General features: G+C 45.8%; 1 protein-coding gene across 1 annotated transcript in view; it reads left to right on the top strand.

Moving 5' to 3' along the window:
- TEX14 (testis expressed 14, intercellular bridge forming factor) overlaps window positions 1–15,978 on the top strand; it is a gene marked incomplete at both ends in the record, with an annotated part of 675,561 nt that overhangs the window by 336,035 nt on the left and 323,548 nt on the right. Inside the window, one exon of the mRNA XM_082248092.1 lies at window positions 4,677–4,867. Coding sequence (XP_082104218.1) covers window positions 4,677–4,867 — 191 coding nt within the window. The remainder of the gene's footprint in view (window positions 1–4,676; window positions 4,868–15,978) is intronic.

The raw sequence follows: 15,978 nt of genomic DNA on the forward strand, positions 1-15,978 counted from the left end.
AAGTGTTGTTTAAAGTTTGCCACAAGCCACCTGGGAGACACACCAAACATGTGGAAGAAGGTGCTCTGGTCAGATGAAACCAAAATCAAACTTTTTGGAAACAATGCAAAACGTTATATTTGGCGTAAAAGCAATACAGCTCATCACCCTGAACACACCATCCCCACTGTCAAACATGGTGGTGGCAGCATCATGGTTTGGGCCTGCTTTTCTTCAGCAGGGACAGGGAAGATGGTTATAATTGATGGGAAGATGGATGGAGCCAAATACAGGACCATTCTGGAAGAAAACCTGATGGAGTCTGCAAAAGACCTGAGACTGGGACGGAGATTTTTCTTCCAACAAGACAATGATCCAAAACATAAAGCAAAATCTACAATGGAATGGTTCACAAATAAACATATCCAGGTGTTAGAATGGCCAAGTCAAAGTCCAGACCTGAATCCAATCGAGAATCTGTGGAAAGAACTGAAAACTGCTGTTCAAAAATGCTCTCCATCCAACCTCACTGAGCTTGAGCTGTTTTGCAAGGAGGAATGGGCAAAAATTTCAGTTTCTCGATGTGCAAAACTGATAGAGACATACCCCAAGCGACTTACAGCTGTAATCGCAGCAAAAGGTGGCGCTACAAAGTATTTACTTAACCACTTAAGCCCCGGAGGATTTGGCTGCTAAACGACCAGGGGCTATTTTGCGATTCGGCACTGCGTGACTTTAACGGACAATTGCGCGGTCGTGCGACGCTGTACCTAAACGAATTTGGCGTCCTTTTTTTCCCACAAACAGAGCTTTCTTTTGGCGGTATTTGATCACCTGTGCGATTTTTTGATCACGCGCTATAAACAAAAAAAGAGCGTAAATTTTGCAAAAATAGCAATATTTTTCCCTTTTTTTTATATGAATTTTTTAACATTTTCGGCCAATTTGTTTTATGCTACCTATGTTTGGTAAAAAAAATTGCAAAAAGCGTATTTTGATTGGTTTGCGCAAAAGTTATTGCGTTTACTGTCTAAGGGAAAGATTTTTGTCATTTTTGTTGTTTTTTTTTTAACGCGTAATGGCGGCGATCTGCGATTTTTTTTGCGGTACTGCGACATTGGGGCGGACAGATCGGACCCTTGACTGACATTTTTGACACTTTTGGGGTTACCAGTGACATTTCTACAGTAATCAGTGCTATATATATGCACTGTTACTGTAAAAATACACTGGTAGTGAAGGGGTTAACTTTATTTGAGAGGGAGGGGCTGTGTGTGTCCCTAGGGGCGTGATTCTTACTGTGATTGGCTGTGGCTTCAGCTGTATGCAGAGTGATCAACGGATCTACATAGTAGATCCATATGATCAGCTCTCATACAGAGGGGAGAATGACAGGCAGCTTGTTTACACAAGCTGCCTGACTTTCTCCCTCTCCCCCGCCGATCGCAGAGTGGCCGGCGGACATCGGGTCCGCCGGTCACACACGCGGGGGGGTCCGTGACCACGCGGGAGCGGGAGCGCGCCTCCGGCGGCGCGCGCTCGCTCCCTAGACCCTCACAAGCTAGTGACGTAGCCCTACGTCACTTTGCCTGTGAGGGGCTGACCGCCGACGTAGATCGGCGTGCGGCGGTCGGCAAGTGGTTAAGGGAGCTGAATAATTTTGCACGCCCAATTTTTCAGTTTTTTATTTGTTAAAAGAGTTTGAAATATCCAATAAATTTCGTTCCACTTCATGATTGTGTCCCACTTGTTGTTGATTCTTCACAAAAAATAACAGTTTTATATCTTTATGTTTGAAGCCTGAAATGTGGCAAAAGTTCAAGGGGCCGAATACTTTCGCAAAGCACTGTATATCCCCACAAGATGGCAGTGACAAGGCAATCGTCTTCCTTAGTCTAATTCATGGGTGTCCAACCTTTTAGCTTCTCTGGGCCACATTGAGTGTAGAGAAATTTTCTCGGGCCGCATATAAAATATATACTATAGTTAAGGTATATAAGTAATAAAACGCCCCCCCCCCCCCCCCCCAGCACTAATTTAACACAACTAGAGGATGATCCCTTCCGAGACAGTTAGTTGGAAGCTGCTGTGGCCATGCCCCCGACCCGACTTCCTTCCTCCCCAGCAAAAAAAAAATTGTCAAGGGGCAGTGGGCCGCATTGCCTGCGGTTCTGGGCCGCAGGTTGGACATGCCTGGTCTAATTACACTAGCTCAATTGATGTTGAACTGTTGGCCAATCACAAATGGTCCCTCCCTGTTGATGTGCCAATATACAGTTTGTGGTGAGGTGGTTTATATGGTATCACACTATTTTGGCAACCTTTTATTTTTAATGTAACGATTTTGCTGGATTTGATCATGCCACATGGCAGTACCTCATGGTTTTAACTGACGTTGATCTTAAGTTACCACTGTGGCAGGTGAGCTGGGATGCACACAGGTGTTTGTTGACCACTCTAACAGGGGGTCACACAAGATCTGGTAAGCAGGATTTGTGTGTGAGAGGGGTCACTGGGTTTACATTAGGATCTCCTACCTATCACAACGGTTGTGGGACTATCATCTTCACTGGATTTTGGGACTTTTACATATGATTATTAGACAATTTTTTCACAGCGCTGCACTATTTTTTGCTTTATATATTTGTTGTGTTTTTGTATAATGAACATGGTGTTCAGCAGCTTTTAGAGTTTTATTCTGGCACAGATTTGTTTTTTTTTATTAAAAAAATAATGAATATCTGTTGATTTTTTTTTTTTTTATCAAAGAAAAACTGGCACAAATTAGTAAAAAATAAATGTTTTTAAAATGTAGCTGTATATTTCTTACTATTACCATGGCCTACCATCAAAGAACAACCTGAAATAAATTCTCCTACTCTTGATGATCACAGTGGTGCTACATATGTGTATTTTATCTGATGTTTGCACATGTTTTATGGCCCAGAAACAGGAGTGTGCATTCTGACGCTGATACTAAATTAAATCATGCTTTTTTTTAAATTCTATCTAAAATACACTAACCTGACCTTTGATTCTATCCTTCTCCCACTGCTGTTGCCTCTGACCGAGACTGTTCTCTTTCTCCTCTGTCAACACCAGCACCGGATCACTGCTCCTTCCTCCTTCCTCTCCACACTTCTCCCTCGCCCGCAGCATACACTAGTCAGCTGTTCGAGATACCGGAGCACAGATGAGTCATGGCGTGCTCTTCTCACATTACGCCAACCACACCCTTTGACCCTAACCCAGACACTGACTTAGATGAAACCTTGATCTAGCTATTTTATCTTTTTTATTATGTATCTTTTTCTCCAATCAAGAGGAGAAAAAAAACACAGGGGGAAGGCTGAACAGTGATGGATCACTGTGATAGCCAATCACAGGCTATCACAGCGATCAGGTGATCGGGAACCAGTCCTCCCAGTTCCCAATGATTCGTTTTAGACCCAGAGCTGTCTCTGACAGCTCAGTCTCTGCTGTGTGTGCTGTGCAGCATGCTCTCAGCACAAACACAGTAGTGAATATATGCCTCCCCAAAGATAAAGACCCACTTCCGTGAGGCCGTAAGCAGACGCTCATGGGGAAGGGGTTAAAGTGTTATCATATATTAATTATAATAAGCATGTAGCTGATGATACAAAATTATGAAGAATTTTTCAAATGTAGAACAGTGACAAACTATAGAAGAATCTTGATAAAATTGGCGAATATCAAGTTAGGTTAAAACATTAAGGCTCCGTTCACACTTGTGCGACACGGACACATAACGTCCCATGAAAAGTCACAGCCCATTAATTTAAATGAAACCCCTTTAAACCTATGTGAGTTAAAGTTGCATCAACTTTGAAAATGTTACTGCACTACTTTGATGCAGCTTGATTGCCAGAGATTGTAAAAGTTGCTTTAAAGTCAGAAATCGTGTAACTTTTGAGTCGCACAAGTGTGAACGGAGCCTAAGCCTTGGTTCACATATATGTAGTGCGGGAAACTCAGTGAACCCTGTTTCCCACACCGCATTGAAATTGCACGGCGTTATTGCAATCTGCTTCAGGTGTCAGTGTTAAATTAAGGATACCCCGAAACAGCTTGCAAAACTCAGTGCGATGAGTGTGAACACCCATGCGATCTGATTCCGTTAAATGCCTAAAATCATACCGCACAAACACTGAATGTGATGTGCACAGGAATGCGGTGTGATTCCTGTGCGAATCACATTTGATGTGCCTCATCATGGAAGTGTGAAACTAGGCTAGTGTTTCTCAACTCCATAGAGCACACTAACAGGCCAGACTTTAAGTATTACCTTGGGGAAATGTAGACTGGAATACTGCAATCACTGAGTAGCAAATTATATCCCCTGTGATGTATTTCAGTTTTCTTGCAAACCTGGCCTGTTAGTGTGCCCTGATGACCGGAGTTGAGAAACACTGACCTAGGCTAAAGATTTTAAAAAAGGAAAGAAAGCAGAAAAGAACTCTGAAAGCACAGTTGTAGCAGCTGAACTGAATTGACAGATCATCCTCCACAAGTCCAGTTATAAATCAATGAGTAAATAAGCTTTAATCATCTCTAACAAAATGCATCAGTTTAAATCAGCATAAGGGCTTAATTTTGCTCCTAAATCCCTGGAGGCCTCTATTAAACACTGTAATTAATCTTTGAGGTGATTTACCCACTTCTATTTTTCTCTGTAGACTGTCTTCCATGGGATTGTCTGGATGCCCCAGCTATTAAGCAAGCAATGGTTTCAGGTTGTTACTTAGAAGCTGATCCAAGGCTCTTTAAGCCTTTTGATACCATTACAGATACAGGTCTACAGGCCAGGCCTGAAAAAAGAACGATGAATCTGCAGGACATCAGATACCTAATTAAGAATGCTTTCAAGGTAATAAGAAGTTAGTTCCTTATAGCTAATACATAGTATGATTTATGGCCCAACAGTCAGCAGCCTGTCCTGGTGATAAAATATAATGGCGCAAAAAAAGCAAGGATGCCTCTTCTTATTCATGTCTGGATTTCTAAGCAAACCTTTATTGTTTATGGCACCTGCAGACAGGACTTGTTAGGAGTTATGTAAAGGACAGAGGTGAGACCCTATTTCAATCACTAATACTTTTCTGTGGATAAGCTGGTCTTTGTGTAGTTTTCTTTCTCCCACATTTGTTAAACCTTGTGTATATACTGTATGTATACAGCTAGATCTAAAGACTTTTTAGTTTTACATAAGGTTTTCATTATTATGCCTGCATTGTATCCTGTTAAGCTTAGAATTTTGCTGGACATTAGGATTGTTCTAGAGACCATTATGCCTTTTATATCAGCAGTTTTATATCAATATATTTCTCTGACAGACGCAGCTCTCCATAGTTTCTTCACCAATGGGTAATGCGCCATCTACAGGAGTAGACTAGGCAGTGAAACTTTTCAGAAACTTTTCACCCGACATGCCTATAGGGGCTGTCCCTCATGACATTACCCCAGACACACTGTGCTCACTAATCAGTTTCTTGCTGCCTAGTTTAGGAGTAGGACCTAGGTTCCCTGCTGTGACTTCAGTCTCAGTTTTTTATTTCTTTTGAGAAATGTTTATATTTCTTTCCTTACTATCACTAGCTAGTGTCAGGGGGATCCTCCTGGTGAACTACATGCGACAGCCAGGCTGGGGTTTCGCACTGGATAATATAGATCCTTATGGTCTCCCAGCCTGGCCAATGAGTGTGAGCAGGTTGTGGTCCGCCCAGGCCTCGCCACGACAGAGCCCCGGTGGATGGGGACGAGCCTGCGAGCAGATGCTTTGCCGGGACGCATCAACCTGGAACGCCCTGAGTTGCAGCGTACCCCTCTTGGCTGGCAGCACCCCCACTCAGGGTGGGAGGCAAGCTGTATTGGAGCCCCTCGGTCCATGGTATGGTGAGTGATGCAATGCCCCCTGTGTCCCTGGGACAGATTTCTGTGGGGGTGATGTGGGCCCACTCCTGGGGATAGCAGAGCTGTGTCCCTCTGAAAGATCCCCCAGGCCTGTCAGGACAGGTCTGACCCTCCCCGCTCCTGCTGGGGGCGCTATAGCGGCATCTGACGCCTGGGGGGGTATTGTTGTTGTTACCTTGTCTTGGGGGTCCCTTATGGTGGATTCCCGCAGTGGCTTCATCCCTGGGTGTCCTGAAAGCTTGGCGCTGTTTTCAGCTGCCATCTTAGGTGTGGGCATAGGCTGTTTCTGTGTAAGGGCAGCGGCCATTTTTACTAGCTCCCTGTGTGTTTGGCGCAGTTTTCGGCCGCCATTTTAAGTGTGGGCATAGGCGCTGTATGGGCTTCCTATACTTTAACATTAGGCAACATTTTGTGTTAGCCTGTGTGTTCACAGGCACTGCTCGGCCTCTAGTGTTGTTTTTGTCACTTCCTGTCAGGCATTTTCTGCAAGCTGAAGACAGACACAGCGCTGCTGCTCCAGGGGGGTAAAGTAGAGGGGCCTTCTGTTTTGGTGGGCTTTCCTTGGGCATATGTTGCTCCTGCAACTTTAATGGGGGACTCCGGTGGCGGAGCGGTATAGAGCGGTACATCCCGCAGCCGCAATTTAAAGGGACAGTATGCCTTTTTCTTTAAAACTGCAAATGGAGTCCCGGGACACAAATTCCCCCTCAGACTTTACATGTGCACATGCCGGAACTTCCGGATCGCCATCCCTCATATCTCTGTCAGCAGCAGTAGAAACTCTGGCATCCAAACTGGATTTTGTGATATTACAAGTTGCTATCCAAAAACAGCCGATGCACCCTCAGTCCTCTTAATCAGGGCCTGATGTGGTTGTCACGGACACTGCCCTCCCTGAGGGATCCCTGTCTGGCGAGGAGGATGAGTCCCCCTCAGCTGTGGCGTGGGAATGCGCTTTGGTGGAAGCACTGATTTGATCAGTAAGGGAGACATTGCATGTAGATGATGAGCCCACACAGTCAGAAAGAGCGGGTTGTCTTCGGCTCCCGCAAAGCCCAGATGTTGGGTCAGGTTTTTCCTTGTCCCAAGGATTTTCACGATATCATGAATGAGCAATGGCGGCGCATTAAGCACATGCTGGTGGTGCCCAAGTGCTTTCAGCGCCGTGTCACCTAAGGTGGATCACACTGTTTCCTATTTGAATAAATCCACTGTGGTTCCTGTGGAAGACTCCCCAGTGTTTAAGGACCCAGTGGACAGACGAATGGAATCCCTTTCTCGCCATCTGCACGTGTTGGCGGGTTCGACTCTCAAACCTGTATTCGCCTCCGTCCTGGTTTTTCAGACGGTTACGGAATGAGTCAAGGTGCTTAAGAGCAACATGAACGGTGAGTCGGTTCCTCCAACTCTAATTGAGCTCACGAATCACATGGCCCAGGCCATGGTGTACGTGGGTGATGTGGCCCTGGACGAGGCCCCTCTGGTTGCCACAGTGTCTGTGGGGGGGTCGCGATACGCCACATGGTGTGGCTGAAGGGCTGGTCAGCGGACCAGGCTCCTAAGAAGGCCGTGGCTGATCTTCCCTTTTTGGGGGAACGCCTTTTTGGTGACTCCTTGGATGAGTTAAGCAAGGGTCTAACAGGGGTAAGAGTACTCTTCTCCCCCAATCTGTGAAGGGTAAGGCGCCTCGCAGTAAGCGCGGGCCTTCCTTCAAGGCTCACCGAGGCTTTTTCGTGCCTCTGCAGCGCAGGAAAATGCAAACCGTTCAGATTCTCTGGAGGAAACAAGAAGGCTTGGTTTGTTAAGCCCAAGGCCAGTCAGTCCGGTACGACGGACAAGTCCTCCTCTGCATGAAGGGACTCCCTCATCCGGTTCAGGGGTGGGGGGACGTCTGTGTTACTTTCGGGAACCCTGGACGTCTCTGATTTCAGACAAATGGGTTCACGAATTGATCCATACAGGGTACAAGATCGAATTCCGGTCTCGCCTAGCAGACAGGTTCTTTCCATCAAATCTCCGTCTGTCTCTGGATCGCTTGACTGATCTCAGGGAGGCAGTACAGGATCTTCTTGCACAGGGCGTTATTGTCCTGGTTCCTCAGCGGGACAGGTTTCGGGGTTTTTACTCGAATCTGTTCACGGTGCCCAGGAAGAAGGACAAGGTGCGTCCAATTCTGGACCTCAAATCGCTGAACCGCTTTGTGCCATTTCAGAAGTTTCGGATGGAATCCATCCGGTCGGTGGTGGCGTCTTTGCAACAAGGAGACTTTCTGGCCCCCATCGATTTAAAAGATGCGTATCTGCACATCCCTGTTTACGAGGGTCATCAGCGGTATCTCCGTTTCGCAGTGGCAGAAGAGCACTTTCAATTTTTTACATTACCCTTTGGTCTAACTTCCACTCCCAGGGTCTTCACCAAGGTTTTGGCCCCGGTGCTGGCTCTGCTGCGCAAGAGGGGGATTGCGGTCCTCGGTTATTTGGACAATCTCCTGTTAAGGGCGATCTCTTGTGCCACTGTCAGGCGATCTGACAGTCACGGTCCAGGCGCTCCCGGAGTTCGGGTGGAAAATCAACTTCCAGAAGTCTGCACTGACCCTGTCAGTACTTCTGAATTATCTGGGCATGGTCCTGGACTCGCTCAAGTGAAGGTTTTTCTCCCAGAGGAAAAACTTCAGACTTTGCAGGGCGAGATCGGGATCCTTATGGACAATGATCTCTCCTCCCTGCGTACCTGCATGAGGTCCCTGGGGCTAATGGTTTCGGCCTTCGAGGCGGTCCCATTTGCCCAGTTTCACACAAGGCCTCTACAAGCAGAGATCCTTGCCAAATGGAACAAGGATCCGCAGTCCTTGGACAGGATGATATTTCTCCGCCATCTCACGAGGTCAGAGCTATCGTGGTGGCTTCTGTCGCCTGCTCTGTGCCAAGGCAAGTCATTCCTGCCGCTGTTATGGACAGTGGTCACCACGGATGCCAGCCTGATGGGGTGGGGTGTAGGACACGCTTTGTGCCCAAGGTCTGTGGTCGACAGAGGAAACATGCTTACCGATCAATGTTCTGGAGTTTTGAGCGATTAAACTCTGCCTGCTCCATTGGATGTCTCAGCTCCACGGTCTCCTCGTTCGGGTGCAATCCGACAATGCTACGGCTGTGGCTTACATGAATCACCAAGGGGACACCAGGAGTGCCTGGGCAGCCATGGAAGTGGCCAAGATTCTGATTTGGGCCGTGGCGCACGTTCCAGCTCTCTCCGCTGTTCACATTCCAGGAATGGAGAACTGGCAAGCGGACTACCTAAGTCATCAGTCCCTGGATCAATGGGGAATGGTCCCTGCATCCGGAGGTGTTTTGCCTCATTTGTACACGGTGGGGAACTCCGGAGGTGGATCTGTTCACGTCTCGTCTAAAGAAAAAGGTGGAGAGGTTTGTTGCCAGGACTCGAGATCCTCTGGCAGACACCACAGAAGCGTTGGTGGCGCCTTGGAGCCAATATCGGCTGATTTATGCCTTTCCTTCGATACAGCTGTTGTCCAGGTTCCTCCACAGGTTGGCGGCGGAGATCGAGCAGGTGATTCTGGTGGCCCCAGACTGGCCTCGCTGGTCTTGGTACGCAGACCTGGTAAAGAGGGTCGTCGAGCCTCCCTGGTGGCTGCCTCTGAGAGAGAATCTACTGTCTCATGGGCCGATCTTCCATCCTGCTTTACAGTCGCCGGCTTTAACTGCGTGGCTGTTGAAGGCCAGGTGTTGAGGTCTCTCTGATTCTGGGATTCCAACCTTGTTGAGAGCTAGGAAGGTGACTTCCAGTAAGATTTATCATCGTACTTGGAAGATGTATATTGCCTGGTGTGTGTTGCAAGGGTTGCATCCTCGTTCCTTTTCAGTGGTGAGGGTCTTAGCTTTCTTGCAGAAAGGAGTGGAGCAACGTTTGGCTTTGGGCACGATTAAAGGTCAGGTGTCTGCCTTGGCCATTTACTTCCAACGTCCCTTGGCAACTAACTCCTTGATTCGCACCTTTATTCATGGGGTGCGTCATCTGGCTCCGCCGAGGAGATCCCCTTTACCTCCGTGGGATCTGAATTTGCTTTTGTCCGTTCTGCAAGGACCTCCCTTTGAGAATATCATAGAAATCTCTCTGCCTTTGTTGTCTCAGAAAGTTGTCTTTCTGGTGGCTATCACCTCTGCTCGCAGGGTGTCTGAGTTGGCGGCTCCGTCTTGCCGTTCGCCTTATATGGTCATTCATAGGGATAAGGTTGTTCTGCGACCTAACCAATCTTTTCTACCTAAGGTGGTGTCCGCTTTCCACCTCAATGAAGATATTGTTTTGCCCTCGCTTTGTGCGATGCCCAAGCATCCCAAAGAATTTGCTTTGCATTCGCTGGATGTGGTTCGGGCGATCACGGTTTACCTGTCAGCCACGGAGTCCTTTCGGACATCTGATTCACTGTTTGTCCTTCCTGAGGGATCTTGTAAGGGTTTGGCTTTGTCTGCTGCAAACATATCAAAGTGCATCAGACAGACTATTGTTCAGGCCTATTCATTGAAGGGTCCTCCTTTCCCTGTGAGGGCACATTCTACTAGAGTGCTGAGTGCCTCTTGGGCTTTTCGCCATCAAGCTTTTATGGCTCAAGTGTGTAAAGCGGCGACCTGTCGTCTGTACAAACTTTTACAAAATTCTACAAGATTGATGTGATGGCATCCTCGGATGCTTCCTTTGGCCGCAGAGTTTTGCTGTTTGCTGAAGAGATTTGTTGTTTTCTTTATGGAGTGAATTTTTGTTTTGGGGTAAGCTCCTGTTGGTGTTGGTTGAGCTTTCTGTTGCCCTGTTGGCTACATTTTCTAGCCTTGATGAAACGTTAACGGTTGTTGGTTGCGTTCTTCCCACCCCTCATGCCTACACTGCTATGGGACGTCCCATTGGTGAAGAAACTATAGAGAGCTGCGTCTGTCAGAGGACGTAAGCGAAAATTCGATTTTTGTAAGAATTTACCGTAAAATTATTTTCTCTGAGCACCTCTATTTTGGGGTTGGTTATGTTTTTCATTCACTGCTTGCTACGAAACTGATTAGTGAGCACAGTGTGTCTGGGGTAATGTCATGAGGGACAGCCCCTATAGGCCTGTCAGTTGAAAAGTTTCTGAAAAGTTTCACTGCCTAGTCTACTCCTGTAGATGGCGCGTTATTGGTGAAGAAACTATGGAGAGCTGCGTCTGTCAGAGGACTCAAAGAAAATAATTTTACGGTAAGTTCTTACAAAAATTCAATTATTTCCTAATTGACTGATTTGTGTACAGTTATTGATCGCTTGAGGAAAGAATTGTTTTAATCTGCTTTCATTGTAGCAGCCAATAAGATTTTTGTTTTCTCAACACATAATTCTTGAGACAATATGACTAGTGGGAATCCTTATTGCTAATAGGATGAAGCATTTTAAAGGGTTAGTTCACCTTTCCAATAAAATGTAGTGGGCAGGTTTAAAAAAAAACAAAAAAAAAACTATGCAGCTGGAAATTACTTTAAATGCTATACGGTACCTGTTGGCCAAGTGATGCTTCCCTAAAGCTTGGAAGAACAAATACCATTTGTAATGATTCAACCTGTCCTAATTAGAGTCTGGGATACACCGTATGTTGAGTACACCCCCAGCACACACAGGAATGAATCCCTTCTGTCCCTCAAGACCTGTGCATATGCTTAGTGTGTTACCTTTCTCTCAGCTGAGCCCAGCCATTGCGGCAAACAGAGTGTGCTGAAATGATAGGAGCTCTTGATATCCCTTTTTGGGATTACAGGTTATGGAAATATTCTTTGGAGTGCTAAAGTTGGATTTTAATGTTTTTCCCAAGACCAGAGGTCAGAGACTATACATGACATATGTAGCTTCACCTAAAGCAGACCCTTTTCCCTAAGGCAAGCTAGCTAGACTATTGGTACTTGGTTGCCCCCTGGGGCTTAATAAACAATGCTAAGTCTCTGGCCATTGGCACAAAGGACTTAACAAAGATATAGAAAAGAGTACTTGACTTGTACTTGTACTTGTACTAAGTATCAGACATGGTGTACTGCACAGCACGTAAGTAGCCAGTAACAAAAATTCAGGGGCAGGGAGTGGTCAGGGCAGGCAGAGGTCAGAGTTAGTGACAAATAATAATCATAATGTAGTGTCAGGTCTAGGCAGGTAGCAGAATTATGAGCATAATCCAGGGCCAGGCATAGGTCAGGGCAGGCTTCAGGCAATTTAGTATTCCAGGAACATTTATTAGGTTAGGTGATTATGGTCCGGATCAGAGTTCAAAGAGTACAGTACTGTAACATTCAAATAGGGTGCCAGTAGGAGAAATGGAGCCTAGGCAGATGGAGCCAACCTGCTGCCTAGAAATGAGGATGCACCCTGAGGTTATTGCAGCTGCTGGTCAGTAGAGGTAGCGGGGGCGTTGTTGCCAGATCGGGACCTGTTGACTGGCAAGAGATGCTCCTGCCAGAGTTCCAAGGGCAGCAGAGTAGGAATGACAGGAAGAGTTGGTGTAGGATTCTGTGAGATGCTTCTAACATTAAACACCCTCTGAGGAGGCGCCTTAGGACTCTTTGGGTAGACCTGTCAGGATAAAGTCGATGAAAGTTGCATAAAAGTCAGTTAGCATAGACAGAGGAGGCAGGAACCCAGGAATTTTGCACTGGGCCAGAGGTCTTCCAATGAATGGGATACTCCTACTCTTCATGACCATTGAAAACTAGTGATCTCTTAAATGAAATGATGGGGTTTTGGTGAACCACTTTCAGGAGGGAATCGTGAAAGGCATTAGGGAGTCTCATAAAAACAGGGAGTTGTAATCTGAAGCAAAACGATTTGATCTCCTGAACAATTCTCCAAGGACATTAAATTCCTAGTAGAAAAGCAGATTTGATCCCCCACCTTAAACTAAGGATGGGAGTGATGGTGATCAGCAAATTGTATCTGAGAGGTAGATCTGTAAGACGGGCTAGTCAGTTTTGCTCCAATTTTGAGGAAATGTCTGGACATTATTGTTGGCATTAGGAACATTTGAGGAAATGTCAGAAAAGATTTAGGAAGGGAGCCACAGACACAGTAGAAATGAAGTACATCTGTGGAAAAGTGAAGTTCGTTGTTATAGTCAAACTCAGCTCAAGGCAGGGCTGATGACCATTCCAGTTGTCTGAAACAAAGCAATGAAAATATGTCTTCAGTGATTTGTCTGCCCATTAGTTTAGGGTTAAGCAGAAGAAAATGACAGGCTGGTACCAATCATAGTGCAAAATGCTTTCCAAAACCTAGATTCAAGCTGTGGCTCTGTCTGTTCAGGTATATAGCGTCTATTTCCTGTATAAACAGAGATACAAGCAGCTTACAAATGGGAAGTTTGGCGAATGGAATGAAGTGGGCCAAGTTACTGAAGCAGTGTAAAATATAAATCTCCTGCACTGCTCAATTCCCTTTCTAATCTATTTTGGCAGCCCACCAACACTTTTATTTGCTTCCCACCCTTACTATCAATAAAAACCCTAAATCAGTGCATCGCTACTTATTCCTCTATTATCGTGCATATTAACTGTAAAAATTCGGGGTGATTAAACTCAAATGGTGCAAGTGTTTCCAAGAAATTGTGCCAGTCCAGACTGCATTTTTAAGGGCATGGCAGACCCACTTGCAATTTCCCTCACATGCGGGTTCCACCATTACTGTAACATGTTAGTTAAGCCTCCTGTCTTACTCACTTTCCACACAGCTGCTTCAGACCTCACGCCTAGGCCTTAGGTCTGCTCTTCAGACCAACACAAGTATGTTTCAGTCAAGCCCCCCTAAAGCTTAGTTGAGATCAGCTTCGCCCTGTGCTGTCTCGGACTACCTCTGCCTCCTGCAGACATGTACGCTCAAACTGCTACCTGTAGCCTCTCTCTCTCTGAGAGAAGGTGGGAGCCCTCCTGATTCCCATACAAAGACCTTGTGTCTGTAGGGTGGAGTCCTCTTAAATCCTGGGCTCAACCTCCTGTCTGCCGGGTGGAGCCGTCTTCCAACTGGTCGCCCTGAGCTCTAACCCTGGGAAGCTTATGATCCCAGCCCACAGGTGTGCAATCAGCATGCCTGCAAAAATCAGGCCTAAATTGCTAATACACACAATGACCCAGGCTCTCCTCTCTACAGAACATACATTGTTTATTGCCCATTGTTTATTGCTTACTGTACTTGGCAATGTTCTTTTTTCTCAATTAAATGTAGCTTTGGGTTACCAACTTCTTTCCTCTGCTCCCCGCCTCCCCATCCCTGCCTCTTCTGTCACTGCCGCCCTTCAGATTATCTCCACTGTGCTGAAAACAAGATAACCTAACCAAGTATCCTCCTATTTGTATATAAACCATACATATAAACGTGTGCCAAATATTTTTACTCAAATACATCACAATATATAGTACTTCTTCCTTTACCTAATATATGTGGCACTAAACATACTATATTGTCAAAAGTATTGGGACGCCTGCCCTTACACGCACATTAAATTTAATGGCGTCTCAGTCCATAGGATTCAATACTGAGTTGGCCCACCCTTTGCAGCTATAACAGCTTCAACTCTTCTGGGAAGGCTGTCCACAAGGTTTAGGAGTGTGTCTATGGAAATGTTTGCCCATTCTTCCAGAAGCGCCTTTGTGAGGTCAGGCTCTGATGTTGGACAAGAAGGCCTTGCTCGCAGTCGTTGCTCTAATTCATTCTAAAAGTGTGAACCCGAACAGATGTCTCTCAAATTGCCCCCAAAACTAGACTGAAATGCCGGTTTTCAAACCCACATTCAGTGTGAACCTAAGCTAGAGTTCATGTGCATTTAAAGACAGGCGTCCCAGTATTTTTTACAACATAGTGTAGATGCATTCTACTGTTCTGTAAATTAAATGTGGAATTTTTTTATTTGATTTCCAGAAGTACAGGTAAAAAACAAAACAGAGATAAGTATCTAGTATATTAAGAAAAAATAGCAGCAATAAGCAAAACAGCGACAAACAGATATCTTGCAGTTTGCCAAGTTGTAACGTTGCTCGACAAATAATATATTCATAAGGTTACAATCTGAAGGGCGGCAGTGACAGAAGAGGCAGGGATGGGGAGGCGGGGAGCAGAGGAAAGAAGTTGGTAACCCAAAGCTACATTTAATTGAGAAAAAAGAACATTGCCAAGTACAGTAAGCAATAAACAATGGGCAAGTAGTCAGACCCTGTAAAAATATGTGGTGGGGTACTCACCCAAGAGTATGTGGTTGGGAATTATGTAATTTCTGTGTGTCATATGGCTCCTCCGAGACGATCTCCCTTGCTTCCGTGGGATTTGCCTTTGGTTTTATCTATTCTTCAAAAGCCTCTTTTTGAGAATATAGGAACATATCTCTGCCTTTGTGATATCGGAAGGTTGCCTTTTGGTGGCTATTACTTCTGCTCACAGAGTGTCTGAGTTGGCGGCGCTTTCCTGTCATTCGCCTTATTTGGACGTCCACAGAGATAAAGTGGTTCTCGTACCTAATCCGTTTTTTCTTCCTGCGGTGGTTTCTGATTTCCATTTAAATGAAGCCATTGTTTTGCCTTCACTTTGTCCTAAACCTAAGCATCCCAATGAAATTGCCTTGCACTCTCTCTGGATGTGGTTCGGGCGATCAAGGTTTACTGGTTGGCCACTGAGTTCTTTAGGAAATCAGACTCTTTTTTTGTCCTTACTGAGGGATCTCATAAGGGTTTGACTGCGTCTACTGCGACTATATCCAGATGAATTAGGCAGATGGTTGTACAGGCTTATTCATTGCAGGGTCAGGTTCCTCCTTTCCCTGTGACAGCGCATCCTACCAAAGCGCTGAGTGCCTTTTGGGCTTTTCCTCATCAGGCCTCTGTTACTTATGTGTAAGGCGGCGACTTGGTCGCCCGTGCATACTTTAAGAAATTCTACAAGGTGGATTTGTTGGCATCTTCGAATGCATCCTTTGGCCACAATGTTTTACAGGCTGCTTTTTAAAGAGACTTGTTTTTCTCTTTCGGGTTTTATATTTGCTTTCTATGGGTAAGCTCCTGTGGTTCCTGG

This window comes from Pelophylax lessonae (genome assembly GCF_965119305.1).
Source record: "Pelophylax lessonae genome assembly, chromosome: 2".
Lineage (NCBI taxonomy): Eukaryota > Metazoa > Chordata > Amphibia > Anura > Ranidae > Pelophylax > Pelophylax lessonae.